The sequence below is a fragment of the Chenopodium album genome, chromosome 26 (genome assembly GCF_948465745.1).
Source record: "Chenopodium album chromosome 26, dcCheAlbu1.1, whole genome shotgun sequence".
NCBI lineage: Eukaryota > Viridiplantae > Streptophyta > Magnoliopsida > Caryophyllales > Amaranthaceae > Chenopodium > Chenopodium album.
Window position 1 is genome coordinate 37,228,594 of NC_137859.1, and position 25,341 is coordinate 37,253,934.

At 34.3% G+C, this 25,341-nt stretch overlaps 2 protein-coding genes and 1 pseudogene across 4 annotated transcripts; 1 reads left to right on the forward strand and 2 right to left on the reverse strand.

Moving 5' to 3' along the window:
* The first annotated feature begins 4,327 nt into the window (after window positions 1–4,327).
* Window positions 4,328–6,986, forward strand: LOC145616192 (cell division control protein 2 homolog C). The gene is made up of 5 exons (XM_081670887.1): window positions 4,328–4,980; window positions 5,051–5,144; window positions 5,233–5,302; window positions 5,531–5,669; window positions 6,665–6,986. The coding sequence occupies exons 1-5, from the start codon at window positions 4,447–4,449 to the stop codon at window positions 6,755–6,757; spliced, it is 930 nt and encodes a 309-aa protein (XP_081527013.1). The 5' UTR covers window positions 4,328–4,446; the 3' UTR covers window positions 6,758–6,986.
* A 608-nt stretch (window positions 6,987–7,594) lies between these two features.
* LOC145616194 (putative calcium-binding protein CML43 pseudogene) lies at window positions 7,595–8,574 on the reverse strand (annotated as a pseudogene).
* A 3,338-nt stretch (window positions 8,575–11,912) lies between these two features.
* On the reverse strand, window positions 11,913–18,295 carry LOC145616184 (2,3-bisphosphoglycerate-independent phosphoglycerate mutase-like). 3 transcript variants are annotated; one of them, XM_081670875.1, is made up of 10 exons: window positions 18,066–18,295; window positions 17,798–17,971; window positions 17,581–17,708; window positions 17,297–17,447; window positions 16,965–17,168; window positions 15,610–16,034; window positions 14,783–14,975; window positions 14,599–14,694; window positions 13,198–13,353; window positions 11,913–12,314 (listed from the first exon to the last, which is right to left on the reverse strand). In XM_081670875.1, exons 2-10 carry the CDS (start codon window positions 17,957–17,959, stop codon window positions 12,150–12,152), a joined length of 1,680 nt encoding a protein of 559 aa, XP_081527001.1. In that variant the 5' UTR covers window positions 17,960–17,971; window positions 18,066–18,295; the 3' UTR covers window positions 11,913–12,149. The 3 variants fall into 3 exon arrangements, with proteins under 3 accessions (XP_081527001.1, XP_081527000.1, XP_081527002.1); XM_081670874.1 differs by having other exon boundaries at window positions 17,798–17,982; XM_081670876.1 differs by having other exon boundaries at window positions 17,798–17,985.
* Between the last annotated feature and the right edge of the window lie 7,046 nt (window positions 18,296–25,341).

Below are 25,341 nucleotides of genomic sequence, written 5' to 3' on the forward strand. Positions count from 1 at the left end.
CCCGTCAACCTCTCCAACTCACGGAGGATATCCTTATTATTTGGCTTTATCCTGGTTGCCTTGCCAAGATCTTCATACGCCTCTTCCAATTGGTAAAGTTTAATCTCTGCTAAGGCCCTTCTATAAAGAGCTTTAACATTGCTACCATCAAACTTTAAGACTAAGGAGCAAAGCTCCTTAGTTTGATTATAATCATGGACCTTAAGGGCACAAGCTGCAAGATTCAATTCCAAGACAATTGCTAGATTCCAGAGCATGACACTATCATCCACATTACTCGGTAAACTAAAGCAAAGAAATTTTAGGCCTTTATCGTACTTTGCATCAGCAGAAACAACCTCACCATTCTTATAATATACATTACCCTCATCCTTTAACCGTTGAGCTTGAATATAGATATTACGGGAACAGTTATTAAGAGCGAAATTAACAATAGTATCATCATAGTCATCATTCAAATGCATGACCATAAGAGCATCTATTAAAGGCTTGCAATCCATAGTTAACTGACTGAAATAAGGAAACTACGAAGAAAACGTTAAAAACAAGGAAATCATAATTAAGTACCAACGGAGTGGCTTCAAGACCAAAAATCAGGTGGCTACCGCTAGGGAACAGGCACCATGTAGTCACCGCCGATCGTTTTCACGGCAACTGCAGTCGGGACTCCACCCGAGAGTGCGAGGGAAGGCTAGGAGCGTTGGTTCAATTAACAGCTCTGATGATGCCTTGGCGAGCTTGTAAGGGGGGATGGGGATTCACCAGCGATCGAGGAGCAAGCCCAACCTCTCCGATCGCCGGCGATCCTGGGGGGGCTGCTGGTTAAAAAGTGGTTTTATTGAAAACAGGGGCCGGTTTTTACGTTTGTTGGTTTTTGGTGAAAAAGAGTGGGGCACATGAGGAGCGTTCTAAAGCTTTTAGAGATATAGAGAATTTATTAGTGTAAAAGGAAAGTGATGTACTACTAACTCATTAAATCTTCTTTTTTTAGGAAAGTGATGTAACTATAAAACTGGAGAAAACAACTCATTTAAAGGCTCAAGTTTCTACAAAGTAATACTGCAATGATCTTTCATACTCTTGCCAATGGTGGACCCAGCGATGTACACGCTAGGTCACATGACCCAGGAAATTTAAGGGTTAAAAGAAAATTGAAAGCAATTATATAACATATGCATCTTTATGGTTCAGTGGTTGAAAGCATTAATTCTTACCTATGATGCTCTTTGATTAACCAAGTCTTGTCAAAGTATTTCTAATTTTGTTAGTCAGATTTAGTCGTGAGCAATTTAGATCCACCCATTAATCCCATTGTTGTATTTTGTCTATTACAACACGAAATTTCATCTGAGTGTACGGATGAAGTATAAAATTTTGTAGGAATTTGTCAACTTTTGACCTAAAAAAGGTGAAAATTTGTGACTAGATTCCTGTTAATTTGAAGGCTACAAGGCAATATTATGCAACTAATAGTTTTGTAATTTTTTATTTTTTTGACAAATAGTAGTCTAGTAATTGGGTACACTATTTGTTCAATTTTATCAGCTGTGATAAATAAATATAAAATTACTCAGTTTAATTATCTTGGATTGTAGATTGCCTTGCAGTATTTAACCTCCGTTTTAGGGGTTTGGATTTTGGAGAAACTAAGTGGTTCGTTGATGGTTGTTGGTGACCTAGCACCCATAAAATCCTGGATCCGCCACCAACTCTTGCAATTAACTGCAAAAGCATTTTGTGTCTCCTTTGAATATTTATCAATAATTCAAGTAAATAATTGCTCAAGACATGACAATTTCACACTTGAAAAGAATAGTCATCCCCACAAATAATCAACCCCATCGCTATCTCAAAGTACTTAAATTAATACTTTTGTAGCTCTAAGGCCCTACTCTATAGAGCTGCTATGAGTCCTTCTGTGCTCTGCTTCAATCTGCTCTGCTCTTCTCTGCTTAATAATAATAATAATAATAATAATAATAATAATAATAATAATAATAATAATAATAATAATAATAATAATAATAATAATAATTAATATTAAATTATTATAATAATAATAATTAATATTTAATTATGATAATAAATCATTAAAATTTAATAATAATTAATATTGAATTATTATAATATTAATTAATACTTAATAATAATAATAAATCATTAATATCTAATAATCATTATAATCAAAATAATATTGAATTATTATAGTAACAATTAATGCTTTATAATAATAATAAATCATTATTATCTAATAATTACAATAATAATAATAAATATTTAATATTTAATAATTATAATAATAGTAATAGTAATATTTAATAAAAATAACATTAATAATAATAGTAATAATAATAATTATTATTAATAAAAATAAAAATAAAAATAATAATACTAGTAGTTGATTTTTTATAATAAAAATTAATATTTAAAAATAATAAATAAAATTTAAAGATAATAATAATAATGATAATAATAATAATAAATATAATAAAAAATAATATGTAATAATAATAATTATAATAATAATAACTTATATTTGATAATAATATATAATGATTTTAAGAATAATGCGATAATAATAATAGTTATGATAGTAGTAGTAATAATAATAATAGTACTGGTAGTATTGATAATAATAGTAATTAATACTTAATAATAATCATAAATGCCCCCTGATGATTGGTATGTACTCAACACAGACGGCGCATGCAGCCAAAGGTTATCCTGGTGCATCAGGTGGTGGAGCTATCATCCGCAATCAAGATGGGCAGTTTATTTCTAGGTTCTCTGCTAACTATGGGCGATGTACAACGTTTAGAGCTAAAGTAATGGCACTTGTTCGAGGGCTTGAGCTTGCAAGCTAAGAAACCTTCAAATAAGCAAACTTCAAGTCCAGCTAGACAATCTATCATGTGTTCAAACAATTAATTCGAATGCAATTGGAAGCTAGCGGTGAGTGTGCTCACTTGATTAATCATTGCCACAATCTTATTCATAGGGACGATTGGGAAGTCTTGGTGGTTCATGTTTTCCGTGAAGGTAACCGTGCGGCTGACTGGCTTGCTAACCGTGGAGTGGCTCAATCAGACAATCTTCTTATTCTTAGTAGTGCTCCTTTGGAGCTTCGTAGGATTTTGAGCGAGGATGTTCAAGGCGTGGCTTTTCCCCGCTTTATGCCTCCTTGATAGGTTGCTGGTTGTTTTTATTTTTTTTCGTTTTAGTTGTTTTATTTCTTTATTTTCTTGGTCTCATACCTCATCAGCAAAAAAAAAAAAAAATAAAAAAAAAAAAATAAATATTTAATAATAATAATAATAAAATCTACTCTGCTCGGCTTGGCTCTGCAATCTACTCTGCTGACTCCTGCTTTGCTCTGCCTAAAAGCTAAAAATAATAGGGCCTAAATCTCGTTCAATTCATGTTAAGTGTTAACCATGATTTTGTTCACTCCCAAATGTGGCAAAATATATCCCAATATGATCTTTATATATAATCTCTTATCATTACAAGGATTGTAAAATTCCTAATAAGATGAATTTCATTAAGAATGAGAGTAGTAGTAAAAATTGTTCGGGTTCAAATGGTTCAGTTTATTATACACTGGTTAACATAATTCAGTTGTTTAGTTTGATTACGAGTTAATTGAAGACATTCGGGTCTTTTTTGATTTCAAATAATCGGTTCAGTTCTCCTCGAGTCAAGTCGGTTGGAATCAGTTTTACGTTTTGGTTTTGGAGCCGGCAGCGTTATGATACAACAAATGATATTTGTCCACAAACATATGCATGTTGAGTTTCACAATCTATTACGTCAATCTAGGCTGATCAAATGTTCGTCAATCCAGCGGGTTTTTGCTTTATATCAATGATCGCTCCCATCGGCGGCGTTGTTATTTGGCGATGGTATCGTTGATGGAGAGAAACTCGTTGACTTTTTTTAATAATTATATCCTACAACACACTGCACGTATTGTATCAAATAACACATACCATCCAACAAGTTATACATATCTTCTATCAAATAATACATATTTTATATCAAACTTGATGCACGAATTGTTTGGTGCGGCTAACCACACGCAATACCTTCTCATTGAGTTTTACCCGTATGCTAATTTGTAATTTGACTTTTTTTTTTTGTTTTTGTTTGTTTTTTTTTTTTTTTCTAAAAATCTATACTTGTATTATGATATGGAGTAACACATTTGAATTTTGAAATAGTTGTATGAAAAAAAAAGGGAAAGAGGTATGGAAAGTGCAAAGCACAACGGTAACCTAAAAGAAAAGGGGAGAAGGGAGCAGAAATAAAAACGGATGACAGAGTAGACTAGTTATGTGAAAGAAGGGGGAAATTCAAAATTAAAAAGGGGGCGCTCCTTTCTCTGAATTAGGGTTTGTGAGATCAGAAGATCAACCAAACAATCAATCAATCAATCAGAATCCTGAAATGGACAAGTACGAGAAATTAGAGAAGGTAGGAGAAGGAACCTACGGAAAAGTATACAAGGCAAAGGAGAAAACGACGGGACAACTGGTGGCTCTGAAGAAGACGAGGCTTGAAATGGACGAAGAAGGAGTGCCACCGACTGCTCTGCGAGAAGTTTCATTGCTGCAGATGCTGTCTCAATCGCTGTATGTTGTGAGATTGCTGTGTGTTGAACATGTTGACAAGAAGAACAGCAGCACTGGAATTGCGAAACCCTTGTTGTACTTGGTGTTTGAGTATCTTGATACCGATCTTAAGAAATTCATCGATTCTCATCGCAAGGGTCCCAATCCTCGTCCTCTTCCTCCTACTCAGGTTCAGAGCTTTCTCTTTCAGCTTCTTAAGGGTGTTTCTCATTGCCATAGTCATGGTGTTCTTCACAGGGATCTCAAGCCTCAGAATCTTCTTGTTGACAAAGATAAGGGTATTCTTAAGATTGCTGATCTTGGTCTTGGAAGGTCTTTTACTGTCCCCATGAAGAGTTATACCCACGAGGTTACATCTCTCTCTCTTTCCCTTTCTTTATGATTCATTTCTTCCTATTTGATGTTTTCAACCGCTGCAGATCGTCACCCTGTGGTATCGAGCACCCGAGGTTTTACTTGGTTCTACCCATTACTCCACTGGCGTTGATATTTGGTCTGTTGGTTGCATCTTTGGTAAACTCTTTTTTCTCATCTCAGTCTTCTTCTTTTTTTTGTTTCATCATTTGCCTTACTAATGTACACCATTTTCCAATTTACGCAGCTGAAATGGTGAGAAGGCAAGCTTTGTTTCCTGGTGATTCAGAATTTCAACAACTTTTACACATCTTCAGGTACCAACTAACTCTCACCCCATTCATTCATTCATTCATTCATTCATTCATTCATTGTCCTGTGTCAAACTCTTAAGGCAGACCTAGGTTTTGCTTCATCCCATTACCCTTCCATTTTCTGTTGCAATGCCTTCATTATTGAGGTTTTTGCTGTACTAAAATATCTATTAAATAGAAACCATAGCAAATTTAAAAGAGGTTAATCATGTCTGTTGTTAATCATGTAAGGTTGTTGGGAACACCAACTGAGGAGCAGTGGCCTGGAGTAACTGCTTTGCGAGACTGGCATGTGTATCCACTGTGGGAATCTCAGAATCTTGCTCGAGCAGTTCCGTCATTGGGGCCCGATGGTGTTGATCTCTTATCTGTGAGTACCTCACATCCACACCTGTTTTTCATGGGTTTATCAATTGTGGTGCTTATTCCTCTATTTTGTTTTGACATAGTGATATAACAACACCTAATGCAAGTCACCTGGTAGAAAATGCACATGAATGAAATTGTTGAGAATGGGCACCCAATGCAAGTCACAAATATCGCAACACCAAGAAAAAAGATGCACTTTAGGGGAAGAGGGGGTTAGATCAGTAGGTGGTAGTCGTGGAGTCAGGGGGTTAGATCAATAGGTGGGTGGTGGTAGAGTCAGGGGTTCAGGTCTCAATATTGGCATGCTAATATTGATGTAATTATCTTTCATTGCCCTGATTGTTGTCTCTCCTCTCCCATGCCCCTCCATTTCTATCTTTCCTTTTCAATTTGTGCAACCCAACTGCATTTTTTCCCTCTCATCCTACTTTGCCAGCACATTTTGTAATGCAGTTGGCTATGCTTTCAATAAATTGGTTCACATCTGCTATATGGTAAGGTAAGCTTGACGTTTGCATTGATTAAAATCTACTAAACCTAATATTTGAAGCTACATTCTTATGACTTACAAGACCCCACAGCTCAATGTGATTTTAAAGCATTTTGATGTTAAAAATACTCTTTAAGTTGCTTTTGCCAGATGCTTTCTAGTGTCTTTGAAGCGCCACTGTTATTTAGATAATGTGATTAGTTGATTACATTTAAGTATGGCCACGATACAAGTCATCCAAGAGAAAAGAAGCTGAACAAAAAGTAGGTCATGGAAAAGGGGAGTGATTTGAATTTGTTTAAAGACTAATGAATATCCATCCTCCTAACTTCATTTTGAACATCCTTTTGAATTTGTCTTGATATCCTAATGATAGACATGACAAAGGTAGATCTATATTGTTCAATGGAGAGTGGGTTGATGCTCTTTCATCCCATATATTATTTCAATTTAGTAATCTTCATACCTTCAGAAATCAACTGAAATTCTTTGTTTTGGTTTTGTAGAAAATGCTCAAATATGATCCAGCTGAAAGGATCTCGGCCAAGGCAGCACTGGATCATCCATACTTTGATAATCTTGACAAGTCTCAATTCTAGAAATGGTATAGGATTTCACTGAATATAGGAAATTCTGTTGGTGTAATATTTCCAATGTATGATCACTTTGGAATGTGTCATCTTCTTGGTGATATAATTTCATGAACTTGCTGAAATGTTTGTGAGAACTCTGGTTTGTATAAAGATATATGGTCCTATATTTGTCGGGGATACTTCCACCTGATGAAGATAAGAATTGTTGTTGCCTTCTTAAGAATATAAACAAACAAAAAATATTATAAATTTGCCTTTTTAGCATTGAGTTATCATCATTCACAATTGATTTTATTTGCTTTTCTGCTAGTCTTGGGTGATGAATTTTCTTCTACTGTGCCTTCCCTGTAATTCTGGACTCCCTGAAGCATTCACAATTGATTTTATTTGCTTTTCTGCTGAGTTTGTGAAGATCTTCTTTGATTCACTCGTAATCCATATGTTCCACACTTGTCCGTTGATACACTCTTACAATCTCTATGTTCCTTGATATGTTTATGTGGGAATTAGATGGTGTTTCTCTTTTGGTTCTACCAATTGCCTTCCTGAAAGCACATATTTACCATCTTTCTTTTCATAGAAGATGTTAATAAAGTATGTCCATTTTACTGTATATATTATGAGTGTCGTTGAGAAACATGTGTATAAATTAGGTCTAACATAAACACTCAGAGCATAAGTTGTGAAATTTAATGAGCTTTGATGTAGAATAAGTCGAATCATTGTGATGTTGATGCAATCCAATGATCAAAGAACGATGACGAATTAGGCTGTAAAGAATTTGATTACAGGAAGATGTAGTTAGGCTGTAAAGAATTTGATTACAGGAAGATGTAGTTAGGCAGTAAGGAATTTGATTACAGTAGAGTTTATAAAAGTAGATGATAGATATAATTATTAGAAATAGATATATGTGATCCAATAAATGAACAAGGCAGGACTAATGCAAAAGTTAAACTGAGTGCTTAAATTTGTAGACATATTGGTAAAAAAAAAAAAAAGAAAGAAAAATTAAGCAGAAGGAAGAAGAAGGGTACGGGACATCATATGCTTGAATTCAAAGAAATCGACACGGCCATCGTGGTTGTCATCAAAGGAGGAGATCATGTGCTGGATGTGGTGGAGCTCTTGTTGTGCCTCTGGAAAACCCAATTTGGAGAGTACTTGCTGAAGCTCAGTGGCGGAGATGTATCCATCGCCATCGGAGTCGAAGACCTTAAAAGCTTCAGTGAGATCAGATTCCACCTGATCTTGTTGGTCAAGATTTACGTCTACATGATCAACCTGAAACTGATGATTGCCGTCGCAGTCAAAGAAGAAGGTGGTGTGTAGGGAGTTATGAAGGGACTCAAAGTCGTCGAAAGCGAGGCCATGGAAGCCTGGCTTGATGAAGGAGGTGACAATGGAGTGGAGCTCTATGTCATCATTATTATTATGATCCTTGTCTTCCTCGTCGTCTAGGCCGAGCAGTACAAGTGCCTGTTTGATTTCGTCGACAGTGATGAGGCCGTCTTTGTTCTTGTCAAAAAGATCAAAAACACGCCTCAGCCTCAACGAATTCAGGCTCTCGCTACGCAGCTTGAATGAACGCGATGCTGATACCGATGACTTTTTCCTGCTCAACCTCCGACTCGCTCCATTTTCCATCTTCTTCGAATCTGAAGCTTGATCCATTTGATCTCTTGTTACTTCTTCTCCCATCTAATTTAACTATGATAGATTAATTAATTAATTATGATAATGGATGGATCGAGATCCAACAGAGCTGGAAAGAAGTTCAAATGGGCTTCCCTCTTTTGGTTTTATTTTATGGTGGGTTTGGTTTGGTTTGGTTTGGTTTGGTTTCTGTTTTATAATTCCATTCCACATTTCTACGCGCATATACTTTACGTTTCCGTATCAATAATGGTATTTCAGAGAACAATGGTCGACAATGATACAAATCAACCGTGTCTTTCTCGTCTACATTTCTTATAAAAACCCCTGGCCACGCGGCTTTGACGCCCACCCCTATACTTCCATAATTTACCAATTCCCCTATCACATATATTAATTATTAAATTTATTACGATTATTTTGCCATTTATGACCTTACCTTGCTAGACTTTGTTCATCTATTCTGTCATACACTCATACTCCATCTATTATGTCTTATACAACTTTCTACTGCCTCTATTTTTATTTAACTATTCCACTTTTCAAAGTAAGGAACACTGTCCATTCGATTAACAATTCGGTTTTGAATTGAGTTGAAATATTTTGGATTGAAATAGAATCTAGCGCGATTCCAATATGTTCAGTTCAAATTAAATGAGATGAGCCAAAGTGGGTTTGTGTTCATAGCAAATCAGGTCCTAGGAGGGTCAAGGTCAAATGGGTTGGGTTGAAATGTATTCATTTGACTAGTAAGTTGCTTTAAGTAAGTTATGTAAAATAGGGGTTAGTCCAATATGGTTAATATTTTTTTTTGGAGGGAAATATGTTTAATACTTTATTGAGTGGTAATTGCACCGGATCATGTTTATATTAGGCATGCTAGTGATTGTTTTAAGTGTAAAGAGGAACAAGGCAAATAATGTAAATTAAATTTGATCCCAAGTTTGAATGTAGGGATTTAGGTACTCTAAGAGGAATTTCATGAATCATATTCATACGCACCTCAAAACAGGATCACATGCATAACAAATAAGAATCATGTAATAATATCTTTGAAGCGTGAATTTCACGTTGTGATTGACTACAAATCAGGGAGATAATAGAGCCCAAGCGTTGCTCCTCTACTTAGTCTACGGGATTCGATCGAACAACCACCAATACTAGATTGGTTGAATGACAGAAGAAAACCACCACTTTCAATGGAGAACTGAGCACCACGAACACCACCACATCGGTGCACAAGGAGGGATGAGTGAGAAAGAGATAATAGGCTAGGCTTGTGTTTGCTAACTAGGGTTTGTTGATCTCATCAACTGTTATGTCAAACCCTAGCCAACTAGTCTATTTATAATCACATTATATCTAGACTAAGAAGCAATCCCATTCCACTTTTATACTCCCTCCATGACCGGCCACCACATGGGCCTTAAAACAAACGAGGGAATTAGTCATGTTAGCAGGGCTAAAGAGAGCGATCGGAGGGGAGTCCTAGCCATGATTTATACATATATTCCCATTACCACCTTCTTAATCCCACGTACAAGCCCTAAGTTTTCCATTTTCTTAGGGTTATTCGGGGGGGGGGGGGGGGGCTGGCAGGGGTCTTGGCCTCCCCCTTGGCTCAAGATATTAATTAAATTTGCTCTTAATTGTCACTAATTTTGGTGTAGAAGAGTTGGTTTTTTTTCCATGCGATAGGATGCAAGATGTCAAGGGATCAAGTCTTGAAGCTAACAAATTTTATTTTTTATTTAAAAAAAAGTTAATGTAATAAATTCAATGTATTTCGTTTGATTTGGCGACGAAGCTGTCGGAAAGACAAAGGAGGTTGAAGAAGATAGGGGGACAACGAAGATAATGGTGGTTTATGAGCTAAAGGATGACGAAGAAGATTAGTTCACTGCTTCAGTGAAGAATAGAGGTGAGGGAGTATGAAAGATTCAAAGCGAAAAAGTACACAAAAAATTAAAAAAATATTGAAATAGTTGCTTTTATACTCGTTTGTTTTACTTGGAAAGTAATGTTTCATGGAAACAAAAATCAAAGGAAAGTGAAATTCCCATAATTTTGATCGAGTTGGAAATCCACTTTATTTGTAAGGTGCATTACATATTTCACCCCGTTTTTAAAATGAAATTGACATTTATAACACATAAAAAAATTCATATGCATAATTTTCATGTACGGAGTATTAGTAAAATTAGTGGTTAAAGTTAGTTAACAACTTTGACAATACCTCAAAAAAAAAAAAAAAACAACTTTGACAAAAGAGAAGTCAAAGTGCATCAGTTTCAGGAATTGTCTTCCAAATTGCAAATTTGCATTAATGTGAAGGTTTAAAACCTATGCTCCAAATTTTGCACAGCCAGTTAAATTTGTCAAAACAAGCTTGTTGACGAGTACATGCATTGCTATGGTCAACATCTTTCTAGATCTGCATATGCCACCAAAGTACAGTAACTAAGGCCCCGTTCTTTAGAGCTGCTCTGCTCTGCTTTGCTCTGCTGAAATCTGCTCTGTTTTGCTCTGCTCTGCTGAAATCTGCTCTGCTCTGCTCTGCTTCAATCTGCTCTGCTCTGCTTTGCTTAAAATTAATACTTAATATTGAATTATTATAATAATAATGTATATTTAATAATAATAATAATAATAATAAATACTTAATGATAATAATAATTAATATTTAATAATAATAATATATAATTAATATTTAATAATAATAATAATAAATATTTAATAATAATAACAAATATTTAATAATAATAATATATAATATTTAATAATAATATTGTGGAAATCTTTTGGAACAGGAAATTGTGGAAATCCAATCCATATAAGTCAGCGATTGAATAAAGAGATGACAAAATCACACTCTTTAAAAAATAATTATAAAAAAAAAAAAAAAAAAAAAAAGAAAAAAAAAAGCAGACGAGTTCAATTTAGACTTAAGGGGGCGTTTGGTTCACAAAGTGGTATGGGGTTGGAATCAGGAATGGGGTTAAGGTGGTATCAGGTTGGAACTTGATACTTAATACCATGTGTTTGGTGTAATTCTAGAATGAAATATCTCACTATTCTCTCCTTTTATTTGATACCTAAGGGAATGGAATGAGCCAAACCCACCTCCCCCCCCCCCCCCCCCCCAAGGTTTCTAAACCCCATACCTCATGGGTTTGAGGTATGGGTTTGAAATTCATATTTTTGTCAACCAAACATATGGTATGGGTTTTAGTCATTCTAAACCCATACCTCATACCTATATTTCGTGAACCAAACGCCCCCTAAATTACAATAATGACAAGTTGATAAAAGCCATGAGATTGCATAGCCATAACCAACAATAAAGCAATAAGCTTTAAGGATCTTAGGGCCAGAAAGAATAATCAGAACCTGAAACTTTGAAAGGGCCTTAAAGCCTATTTGGCAACAATCTATCTACATTCAACACTGCATAAAGAGTGAAACAATCAAAACAACTTCATAACACATATCATGCCCAAGCAAAACAGTAAACGAACAGCGAGTAAGACAATCTAACAAAAAATTACAAGGGATATCATGACTAGTAGAACACTAGTACTCAATGAGCTGAACCACCATGTTAATCTGAATCTTGTCAAACAAAAAAGGATAATAAAAAATTCAAAACTGTTTTGTCCTCTTTTCTCCAGATAACTTTTTATTACAAGATATAAAGGGTTTTACTGATCTTAAATCAGAATCAAGGCAATAAGTCCCTAGCCTAGTTGTCTGCAACCTCAATAAGGGTTGGCTCGTAGTCACTAGGAGCCTCATATCCATGTAGGTTGATCACCGTGGCAGCTACATTGGCAAGACCACCATCAGGTACATCATTGCGGAATCTAACACCAGGAGCAAGGCCAGGACCTCCAATTGCAATAGGCACCTGAAAAAGACAATACCAGAAAATAATTAAGGAGACCTAAACATTCCCCATACAAGCATACAGTTATAATCATCTTCTTCCAAAATAATACTGCTTCGTATGTACTACCCAAAGACCAAAGAGAATACCAGAGTTTATTAAAAGGGGGGGGGGAGGGGTCACCAATTCACCATAGCAGCATATCACCATAGGCCCATAGAACAGTCAGAAATCTATACTTATATATTAAAAAGCGTTCCTAAAAACGTTTATGTTCCACGTAGATCTACACTAATATTGTGCCACATCACTACACTTATGTCACGTCACCACTAGCATTGTAGCAATGATTTCATGTCACTAATGAGAAAAAAACATCCCACAAGATTCGAACATGTGACCTCATGTATATGAGATCACATTCTTACCATCTTAGCCAATAGTAACTCATGTCATTTATACACACATAAATTATTATATGTTTAAGTAAACACATAATAATTATACAGTGTTGAGAAAAATTAATAAAAACGAATATATTCAACAAAATTAAGACAATGTTAAGTCTTTTTTTTTTTTACCAACATTATGTCATTATATATATTTATAAGTAGTAATCCGGTGCAACGCCCGGGCTACACACTAGTATGATATTAAAAAACAGTCAATGCCAAAAATTAAAAAGTAAGCCGAATATAAGACCATCTGAATATCTGATACATGTACCCACTGTATCTTATTGTCAACTGTAGGTCCTCTAGATAATCTGGAGCTGTAGAAACTCCCAGCAACCCCTGAGATTCCCCCCCCCCCCCCCCCAAAAAAAAAAAAAAAAAAAAAAAACACATACACCAAATATAAGAAAATAAAAGGACATTATGTAATTCCCAATCAGACCACATACCGGTTGTAGCGTGTGAGATGTAAGAATCTGAACGTTGCCATCCTTATCAAGTTGAGGCTGCCCTTTCTTGTCCCTCTTTACCATGTCTTCAGCGTTTCCATGATCAGCAGTAACAACATATATGCCACCAACTTGCTCAATGGCATCAAATATCATCTGCAAAGAATTTAACCAATCAAAATGACTGCCTCTAATACACCAAAAGACAAGGTTTGACCGCAAGTTAAAATATAACATGAGTTAAAACAAATGGGACCAATGAGAGCAATAGAAACACTCTATTGAGTAAAAACCCTTTATCTTAAGTGACTTGAGATTTCTAATGAAGCCATCTCTATAAACTCATAGTTAAGTAGTTGATCAAAATTATTTGCTAGTAAGGCACTGTGTATACTCAATAGAGTGTGATTTACGGACAAAAACCATCTTACTTTGATATCTTAATCCAAGTGTAGTTTCCACAATCACAAATTTTCACAATCTTGTATCTTCTTATTTGGCCAAACCCCACAGGACAGACATACATAAAATTAATATCCAGTTAGATCCTCAAATCAACTATTACAAGTCTCCTTAATTAAACACACTTCCGCAATGACATGTCGTAGGTGCAATTTTATTGCGGTGGCATAAAATTGGAAGGACACCAAGAGGGTCACGCTCGCAGCACGAAACCTCTTCATGCTCACTTTATTCCCCTTTTCAACAACTATTTCTTCAACATCAAAATATTGATACTCCTCCGTCCCCAGATAGAAGTTTGGTTAGTTCCAGGCATGCACATTGAGAGTAAATAGTAGGATAAGAATGATTTTTTAAGAATATGGGGATTACTAGATTTAAATAGCATGGCACTTCCAATTTGATATTGCAAATTTATTACCAAAGAACTCAATCACATCAGCAATTCTTTACATTACTTCAAAGACTAATTATTTGTTTGATGATTCAAAAACAATAAATGCTGCCCACCCCCAAGAAAAAAAAAAGGAAAAAAAATTTTGGAGGTTATAGAGGGAGTGGGGTATAAAAGAAAGGTATAAGCTATGAACACCTTGAAGCACTAAGAAATATATATAACCACATGAACTGGCAATCAATAAAGCTGGTTTAACTGTTCAAAGTGGGAAATGAAGAGAGAACCTCTACTGTTTTAACAAGTCCAAATTATAACATTCACCTAAAATTTTAGTATGGCGGCAGGTGACCAGTAACTCACCCGCATCTTTCATTTTCATAAAAGGAAAAAAAAAAAAAAAAAAAAAAAAAAAAAAAAAAAAAAACCTTAATTCACCTCAACACAAGCATACAAGGTCAAACAAAGTACAATATCAAAGACTGCCACTGGACAAGAAAATCCAGAAAGTGGGACCAAAACATAGACAACAGCAAGAAACGTACCTTGACAGCTTTATCAGCTGCCTTGCAAGCCACAACTGTGGCTTCTACATCACCAGTATGGCCAACCATATCACCATTGGGTATGTTGACACGGATCTTAACAGATTAAAAAAAAAAAAAAAAGTTATTATCATTTTTTAAGGGTAAACCTCCAAGGATGCTACGAAAAGGAAGTTCTAGTTACCTGGTGGAATTTGCGGCTCAAAATGGCATCCCTTGCCTTTTCACCAATCTCCAAAGCCTTCATAAGAGGTTGTTCATTGAAACTAATGCCACTATCACTAGGAATTTCAACATACTCCTCCAATTCAGAGTTAAAGTAACCTGAGCGATTCCCGTTCCAGAAAAAGGTTACATGTCCAAACTTGACTGTTTCACTGTAACATGGAGAAGGGATCATTTAAAAAATGTTACAACAATTGCCTTGAATAGCTAAACCACAGCTAAATACACATTCAGAAAGCCAAATGCAGAGTCTGGCTTTACTGGTTCATATATCATGCCGAAGCTAGGCTGCAAGAAGACTTGAAAAAAGAGAATTTACTACAACATTGCAGCTGAACTGGAAAGAGCATTACAGCAAGCTAATTTTAAGCTAAACCTCAAGTAAAAATAACCATCAAATTCTATCAGGAGTCCTTGTCTGTATTGGAGAAAATGAAGGTAGGTGCTTTTGACAGGGCATACTTTTATCTAAGCAAAGATCAATGACAAATAAAACAGAAAGACAATGAAGAAAAGGATTATCTTCCATTATATCAATCATAGAGCAACACTACTTCAGCACATTGAGCTCTCACGAGCATGTAGAATCATTTCTGCATAAATCCAATCCGATAACATGACATGACAATATGACATTACATCCAATCAAATAAAACAGAAACGCAGTGAAGAAAAGGATTATCTTCTCATGTATATAGCAACATTAGCAATTAAATTTTTTTAGTAATATTGATTAGGTATAAACACATCAGCAGGTATGCAACATCAGAAACCATTAACACTCACCTGCAAGCAAATGTTCGCACACCATTGTGAACTAAATACTCCCCAGAAGTTCTCTCAATTTCTGGAGGAGAAACAAGGTAATGACTGGGAAGCTTCAACTCCCCATCATATTGAAGCATACCAGCATAACGGATTTTAGGATGGCGAACTCTGTCAAAGTGATCAAATTTTTCATATTCAAGCGCCTTTGCAAGCATAGTCATGCGATCAGCCCGGAAATTAAATGTGACAACAGCATCTCCATCGACTATCGGACCAACAGCCTTTCCATTCTCATCCACAATAACAAAAGGTGGTAAATACTGGTCGTTAGCCTTAGTCTCCTCCCTCAATTTCTTGACAGCCTCAACTGCATTCCTGAACTTGTATGGAGCTTCACCAAGCACTTGAGCATCCCATCCTCGCTTCACAACCTCCCAATCATTCTACAAAACAAAGGGCAAGATGCACAGACAATTAATTGGAGTATGGACAAACTTGAACAAGATAAAATGTGTTTAACAAAGAATTATTAATGCAGGAAGTGAAAAATCAGCATCACCTACACCCAAATCAAGTATGTAAAGGACAAAAGCTGCGTAGGGATACTAAAAAAAAAGAGGGTTTGGGTTGAATAAAGTATAAATCCACAAATGTTCACAGCGTACATTCATTAATAAAAATCATTAATGGCATCTCAACTTTAGTATATTTCCAGCATCTAGAAATTAATTGAAGACACATAGACCATATAGTACGCATTAATATTACTTCCAAATCTCATTAAGAATCAAGCTTTTAGGAGCATATCCAATCTATATGCAGCCAGCAATATCAGTTTCACAATCCTCTTTCAGAGAGATAAAAAAAAACTTACAAATTTGTTCCCTCCTATCCAAGTACGCTAACAAAATTGCACAGTTAAAGGAATTTTTAATGGATATAATAGATGGTCTTATAGCCCAATTCTTTTCCCATTGGGCTAAATTACCACTAAAAGGCAAGAAAGTTGTGAGTTTCATGTGTGTAAAGTACAATGGGGAGGAGCATGTATAATATTTATGGAAGTAAAATGTGCAATAGGGGTAGTCAACTAGAGGTCTTTATGTTGATCTAGATAAACAAAACCAGTAAGGGAATCAATCAACTCTCTCTCTCTCTCTCAAAAAATAACGTCTATAATTTCACTGATAATGTGATGTCTAGCGGTCAAATATGGAATATTCATCTGCAAACGTTGTCCCTTAATGTGTAATACAACAGTCAGTACTTCTAAAAACAATACAAAAGGAAGACAGTGGGCACAGGAATCAAAGTACAAATACATAATGCACTACTTTGTCCAGCAAGCTGTAAAACTTATAATGAATACTAACCTCGTAGCGATCCATAGTAACATACATGCGACCACCACCGGATGCAATTTGGGCATCAATACCTTTCTCACGTAACTGTGAAAGATCATTCTCAAGAGTTTCTACGAAGCCTATACTTGAACCATCTAAAACATCACGGCCATCAGTAAGAATATGGACACGGATTCTCTTGGCACCACGTTCAACGGTCCCTTTCAATAACAACTGAAAAGAAACAATTGTAGAGTAAGAAAAACAAAAGTTAGCACAAATTGTAGAAATATCAAAATGATGACACGATACAAAAATGAAAATCTACACAGACTTCAGTCGTGATTCAAGAATATCAATACCTGTAGCTGGTCAAGGCGAGAATGAACACCTCCATCACTTAGCAAACCAATGAAGTGAACTGTATTAGTATCAAAACACTCCTTGATGTAGTTAAAACCTTCATCTTCAAAAATTTTCCCAGAGGCAAGAGCTTTGTCAACAAGCTTGGCCCTAATAGAAGAAGCAAAAGCAATAAGATTCATTTTGCAACGATTACTCAACTAGACACTAAAATAAAGAAATTTATACTAAAAGTGAAATTGAAATCAAAACATGAAGCAGAGATCAAAGAAGAAGAACAGACCCTTGAGCGTAAATACGGCCGGCACCCAAAGCGTTGTGGCCAACTTCACTGTTGCCCATATCATCTTCTGATGGAAGTCCAACAGCAGTACCATGAGCCCTAATCAACCTCCACTTCTCAGGGGCACCCTGGAGATAATGAATTATATCAAATCAAATCAAATCAAATCAAATCACTTAGCAAAACCCTAATCAAAACTGAAACAATCTCTCTGAACCTGCTTGAGGGAATCCATGGTGGGAGTTTCAGCAACATGGATACAGTTGTACTTATCAGGATTAGCTTCGCCCCAACCATCGAGCACAATCAACGCCAATATCTTATCCTTTGGCAGCTTTGGGTGATCTGCCAATTTGAATGATAACTCTGAACTTCCCATTTCTCTCAATTCCTATCAATTCACTACTAAACCCTATCAATTAATCAACAATCAACAATCAACAATCAAAATTATAACTAAATCAAATCTTAGATCAGAAACATACCGATATTTATAGATGTCGATTAACTCAGATGAAGCAGACCAGATCTTCTAAACCAGACTACTAACTTCGATACTTTATAGGTGGAGATTAAGAGGTGGCTCACTCTAATTGCAGCGCACTCACCACCTTTAAATTACTAGGGTATTCTTTTCTCTTTTTTTTTATTAATAAAAAAAACAAGGGGCTTTCAGAAAGCAGAGGTCATCAAACACATCTCTGATTAGCCGATCCGGAATATTCGTTGAATAAATATACATCTAAATATTTTTTATTCTTTTCTTTGGGGAAGGGTTCAAAGGGCCACATGCATGCCAAACCCAATACCTAACCGCCTTACCAATATCTTTGTTACGGTTTTTTTTTTCCTTTTTTTTTTTAAAGGGACAATATTCTTTGATACTCCGTACTTTATTTGTTTACAGTGGATTTTTGGTGGCCGCACCATGCGGCAGGTTGTCAAATCAGCAAATGACAAAGTAACCCCAAGACAAAAGTAACCCCAAGACAAAAGTAACCTCTGACTGACTTAGTAACACTTAACCAAGTAACCCTGACCGACCTAGTAACCCCTGACCTAGTAACCCCTAACCGACCTGGTAACCCCTAACCGACCTGGTAACCCCCGACCTAGTAACCCCTGACCGCCGACCTAGTAACCCGAAGTAACCCCTAACCGTCCTGATAACCCCCGACCCAGTAACCCCTGACCGCCGACCTAGTAACCCGAAGTAACCCCTAACCGTCCTGGTAACCCCCGACCTAGTAACCCCAAGTAACCCCTGACCGACGACCTAGTAACCCCTAACCGGACCACCTAGTAACCCCGGATCTAGTAAACCCTTACCCACCACCAACAAAAAACTACCACCAACAACGAACCACTACCAACCTAAACGCCTTGCCACTAGCCCCTAACTCACAAACAAACTCCGATCCAACCAAACCATTAAAAAAAAAAAAAAAATCAAATCAAACAAATACCTTTAAATTTAACAATGGTTTCGAAAATCACTTCAAATATGGCTAAAAAGGCCAAATTCGACCATGAAAATTCTAGACCTAGAGTTTTCATGGCCGAATTTGGCCTTAAAAACTTTGAACTTGTTTTCCGACGATGGAGTCACCAAACCACCACTACCCTCCAAGTGAAACCACTATTTCCGACAAACGAATCACCGACGAACGAACCATGAAGACGACTATTGATGACGATTGCGAAATTTGTGTTACATTTTATGAGAAAATGAGATGAATGTTCTAACTTGAAGAAGAAGAAAAGAGGAGAGGAGAGAGAAAGAATTTTAAAAAATAAAAAAAAATTGTGGCTGGCCACACCGTGTGGCCAGCCACATATGAAACTTTGTGATTTGTTTATTGAATCCATTTTATATGTTGTTGGCCACATCTATCTATCTATTAACTATTACTAAAATAGAAGTTGCTAACGTCACTATTGCCCACGTGTTATTTTATCAATGGAAATTTTCCCGCTTAAATGCAATAATGATGTCATCTTTTTTTTTTTTGGTAGAGTTATCATATTTAACATTTTTTAATTTAAAATTGAAAGCTTCTGCATTACAACTGAAAACCTATCAATTTAAACAATTTTAAATAACACATTAATAAATGACCTCCTACATTGAACTATGAATTAGACAACGTTGAACAGATACTATAATATAAATTATATGAAAATAAAAAATTTTAAAATTACAAAATATATGTAATTCTTATTTATATTCATGTATAATAGCGATCTATTTTTAAATTGTACAAATTTAAAATAGGTTTTATATAAACCGGTTCTAACCTAGTCGTTTCAAAAATATCAAAGTAACCCTTGTAAATCTGCAATACTGATCGAGTAATCTTTGTAATACTGTCGAGTAACCAATTTAAAACTTACTGAGTAACCCTGACAAAGTAATAATTCCTTTAACACATACTCCCTCCGTTTTTTTTTGTATGCATCACTTTGACAATTGCACTATTCACATACCATGGTTGACTTAATTTTTTGATCTCTAAAAAACAAGTAAATGTTAATATATAATATATCATTAGATTTGTCATAATGTCTAGTTTCATAATACTCCCTCTGTTTTTTTTATATGCATCACTTTGACAAATGCACTATTCACATACCATGGTTGACTTAATTTTTTCACCACTAAAAAATGAATAAATGTTATTATATTATATATCATTTGATTCGTCATAATGTCTTGTTTCATAATATAATTTTGTTACAATTTTTACTAATACACAATTAAATAAATTTATGGTCAAAGTAGCGTCTCGACAAATGTGCCGGTCAAACTGATGCATATAAAAAATTACAGAGTGAGTATAATTCTGTTACAATTTTACTAATGCACAATTAAAGATATTAAAGGTCAAAGTAACGTCTCGACAAATGTGTCGGTCAAACTATTGCATATAAAAAAACAGATGGAGTACCAAGTTACCCTTATTACACTAACAAAGTAACCCCTATGATGGCTGGTCGTACATATATGAAATTGTGCTTACTTCATCCCTTATTTACTTGCTCGATTCTTTTTTTGTTTTTTTACACTCTCCGTGTTTTAATAAGTGTTAAAGTTTGACCGGCAAATAGTTTTAGGCAATTTAATTGACTTCAATAAAATAAGAGGTAAGTGGGGTAGTAGAAATATTAAAAAATTGTAAAAGAAAAATAGTGGGGTTAATAGTGTATTGAAAAGTAATGAAGGTGGGAGAAAAGATATAATAAAAAAGGAGCTCTTTCCCTAAATAATGCTTCTAAAAGACTTAATTCCCAAATTACCGTCACTTTTTCAAATATTCCATGAATATTATCCACGTAAGCAGGGGAAAAAAAAAGTAATAACCCATTTGTTTATCGGTTCAAATAGAAACCGCTACTTCAAGTAGTGGTTTTCAAAACTAAAGATCGCTACTTGAGGGTTCGTTTGGCCTTGTTTTTTGTTTTAAGATTTTTGTTTTTTAAAAACTGAAAACTGATTTCAGTTTTTGATTCTTTGTTTTTTAAAACTGTTTCTATTCCACCAGTTCAGTTTTTCAAATTTCGCCACATCAGTATATTGTGGTGTCATTTTTTAGATTTTTTTTACCCATTTAGTGGGTTATTACAAACATCACTTTCATTTTTGCAAATTACAACCAAAACAATCATTGAACATTTTAAACTACAACCAAAATCCAATTTGCAACCATTTTAACATGATTATGACTTTTTTATATCAATAAATGATCCCAAACTAATATTGGCTCGGGGTTATCTTTTATGTCAATAAATGATTAATGCCGTCACATCTTGGTGAAAGTGACCAAAATTGGATTTTGGTTGTAGTTTAAAATGTTTGGTAATTTTTTTGGTTGTAATTTACAAACATAAAAAGTGATGGTTGTAACCCGCAAAATGAATACTTCTAAAGATTGTATTTAACAAATTTGTCTTATAACAATTACTCCGTATTATTTTATTACTTTTCTCTATCACTAACTTTACTTTCACTTATATTATGTTATGGAGATGTTTGTTTATGAACTTTTTAGAGAAAAAAAAGTTGTTTAACCATTTCCAAAAGCTTTTTAGGTTTTTTGGTCAAGAGCTTTTTAGACCAAACTTTTAGCTGTTTAGTTGTTTCAAACTCTAAAACAACAAACAAGTAGTAACATCTATATAACAAACACTTTTACACAATACAGTTAATTATAATCAATTAGGCAAAACAACAATGTAAATAGATGGCAACTAGCAGCTAGCTTAATCATAACAACTAACAACTAAAAGTTAATTGCCAAATAAACAAGGCATATAATTCTCTCTTCTAGTGCAAACTAAATATACCCCTATATGTTTGCTATCAGCCTATCAGTAACCATATTATATTTTTGGGTTTGATATTTAAGCGTGGGATCGTAGCAATACATTACATGCCAATTCAAACCAATTGGAGACATTGGCATGCAACATGCATGTTTTAAGAGGACAATGTCGCGGTGGTCCTCGTAGAAAACTAATTTGATTAGAGCAACTATAACGACCCTTAATAATAATAATAATAATAATAATAATAATAATAATAATAATAATAATAATATAATAATAATAATAATAATAATAATAATAATAATAATAATAATAATGTTCTGTTCTTTGCTATAGATTGGTCATTCCATTATTCTTCGTTTCGGCACCGTGTTCCGCTTGTTCAAGGGTTTTCGATGGAGATAATTTTAGAGATCATGTAGTGTCCTGTGTTAGGATGGTGGTTCGTGATACCCTTGTTGATATTTGTTTTCGCTTTGGGATTTCTGCGAGAAAGGAGGTTAACGTTGGGTTAATTGGAGGAAACGGGGCTTTTCGACCAGCAAATGTATCGCTTTATTCCTGGGACAGAGGCCTTGATGTATGTGTTGACTTGACAGGGTCTTCTCCATTGACACAGTCTGGGTTGTCTGACTTCATTCCTAGTCGTGTTATGTTGGTTGTGGCTCAGCAGAAACGAGACAAGTATGGCACGCGTTGTAGGGCAATTGACTATGGGTTTATTCCTTTCTCCTTTAAGGGAATTAGAGAAGGATATTGTTGCGTCGCTGAATAGGGTTCAGGCGTTCGCAAAGACTCAAGATATTGGTACTCGTGCAGCTGCTCACATCTACAACAAGATCGAATTCGATATAGCTAGAGGGGTGTGGGCCCAGATTGTATCTCGGCTCCCCACTAATTTCTTGTAATTTGATTAATTCTGCAAGTTTTGTTTATAATAATAATAATAATAATAATAATAATAATAATAATAATAATAATAAGGAAAATTGGCTTAAAATAATCCCAACTATTAGTTGTAGGTGTAAAATAATACGACCTCAGTTATTTGCTTTCAGCAGTACCATCTTTTGTAATATATGTCTAAAATATAACAATGTTTATATGTGGTTGACCACACCATATCTTATTCAAATTTTACTTATCCAGGAGTTACTCGGTCAATGGTTACTTATTCAGGGATTATTTATTCAAGGGTTAATCAGTCGTTCAGGGGTTACTTTCACATTGAAAGCGCGGTAATCGACTGAATAACCCCATAATAAGTAATCCTGACCGAATTCGAATGAGTAACCCCTAAATCGAATGAGTAACCCTGAATAAATACCTTTGACGAAAAATGGGCTAACCGACTAAGTAACCCTAGAATAAGTAACTCTTGACCGGTTAAGTAACCCCTAAATAAGTAACCCTTGAATAAATAATAACCCCGGCCACACAGAAATAGCACTGTAACACTAAACCAACATTTTTATTCTACAAATTTATCCAAATAAAATAAAAAGAAAATTGACTTTAAATAATACCAAACATTAACGGTGTGTGCAAAATAATACAACCTGTGCAAAATGGTACCCCAGCCACTGAAGAAGGCATCTTAAAGAATATTCCGTCCATATTCATTATTATATTATTTTTATTATAATTATTTAGTAATAAAGTTAATTTTTTCAAAATACATTTTATGTTAATAATTTCCTCCTACCCAAATTAATAATGCCCTGTCTGTTTGTTAAGCTAGTAAATTAATTTTCTCTGAAGAAAAAAAGCATTATTATATTGATATAATTAGTTTCAATGTATTATTATATTGATATAATTGGTTTCAAAAAGCATATTAAAAACCAAAATTAACTTAATATTTTCTTTGTTTTTTTTATACTTACAACACACCTTTTGACATACTAAGCTATTTGAAAATGATTAGACTATGCTTGGATTTACCGTTAGACTATGTAAGTGGTCAAATTATGCTACAAGTTTTAATCGTAGTTATTTAATACTTTCTTCTTTATTTTTTTTTTTAACAGAACGCTTTCTTCTTGTTGGTGGTTAAATTTTGTTGATTAATTTGTCTATTAATCTCGTCTAATATCTCTTTTAAAGTGTGTCTCATGTCAAAATAATGTGTTATTGTAAATAAAATTGTAGGAATTATGTATCTTGAAAAAAAAATTAATAATTACTCCGTAGTATAAAAATTAATTTAAAAATGAATATGGACGAACCATCCATTTTGCACAAATATACCTTCTTCGATGGCTGGCGTACCATTTTGCACATATATTACAAAAGATGGTACTTTTGAAAGCAAATAACTAAGGTCGTATTATTTTGTACCCATTGCTAATAGTTGAGATTATCTTAAGCTAATTTTCTAAAATAAAATTCTAAATAACTTTTTTTTTATCCTACAAAATATCTATCTAACTTTTCATCCTACTTGAAAAATCCAAATTTTTTATTTTACAAAAATATATTCAAATTATAATTTTTTTAAGGAAAAGTTAAAACGTTAAATAGCACTATCTCGTGTCTTGGTTAAAAATTTAGCTTAATATTAGTTACTAGTTTTATGCCGGGCGATACCCAAATTGTTGATAAATTCTTTGGCTTGAATGTTAAATAATATATAATATCGCTTATTTATATAATACTGTATTTTTTGCAGTTATATTTGTAGATAGATTTGAATGTTATTATTAACTTGTTTTTTTTATTGAACTGAAATCATTTTTACAGAATTGAACTTTTTTTTTACCAAATTAAAATTATTTTTTGATTAGATTTTATTTTTACTGATATAAAACCGAGTTATAGGATATTTATAAAAAGTTATTATTAATAATGTATGTATGAAATATTAGGGAAACTCTATACAACATTTTTGTCTTAAAAATCTATTGAAAATTCTCTTACTTAGCATCAAATATGTCATAATAATACCTATTTGTCGTCTAAATGACTCGACACTTGGCGAAGAACTGGAATGCTAATGTTGAGATCCGGTGTTATTTATTAGTGATATGATGTGATATTAGATTAGATTATAATTATTAATGAATAAAGTCATGCGTTTATGCAAAATAGAATAATAATAAAGCAAGATTAGCCCTAGGTCTTAAGATTCTTGATGGCCTCATCAATTTATAATTTTGTGGTCTTAAGCAAACTTTATTACTCCGTATTTTTAAGCATTAATGAAATTTGTTCTTAATAAAATCTGAAGTGGAGTGATTGAAGTGATAAATTTTATCGAGTCTTAACATAATTATAAATAAGAAAAATAATTAAAATTAATCAAAAATACTGATTTGATTAATGGATTAAAGTCTTTTAAGGATGACACGCAAAAATAGAGAAATTATAAGATGAGACTGCGGTAATCTTACTCTAATACTAGTAATAATTATAATCATAATAAGAGGAGAAAAA

Excerpts from the sequence above, each read along its gene's own strand:
- LOC145616192 (XM_081670887.1), top strand. The coding sequence starts at position 4,447 with ATGGACAAGTACGAGAAATTAGAGAAGGTAGGAGAAGGAACCTACGGA. Across the intron at positions 5,145-5,232 it reads GTCTGTTGGTTGCATCTTTG|CTGAAATGGTGAGAAGGCAA; the intron begins GTAAACTCTTTT and ends CAATTTACGCAG. Across the intron at positions 5,670-6,664 it reads ATGGTGTTGATCTCTTATCT|AAAATGCTCAAATATGATCC; the intron begins GTGAGTACCTCA and ends TTGGTTTTGTAG.
- LOC145616184 (XM_081670875.1), bottom strand. The coding sequence starts at position 17,959 with ATGGGAAGTTCAGAGTTATCATTCAAATTGGCAGATCACCCAAAGCTG. Across the intron at positions 17,169-17,296 it reads CTCGCCTTGACCAGCTACAG|TTGTTATTGAAAGGGACCGT; the intron begins GTATTGATATTC and ends GTTTCTTTTCAG. Across the intron at positions 12,315-13,197 it reads CATCTCACACGCTACAACCG|GTGCCTATTGCAATTGGAGG; the intron begins GTATGTGGTCTG and ends TGTCTTTTTCAG.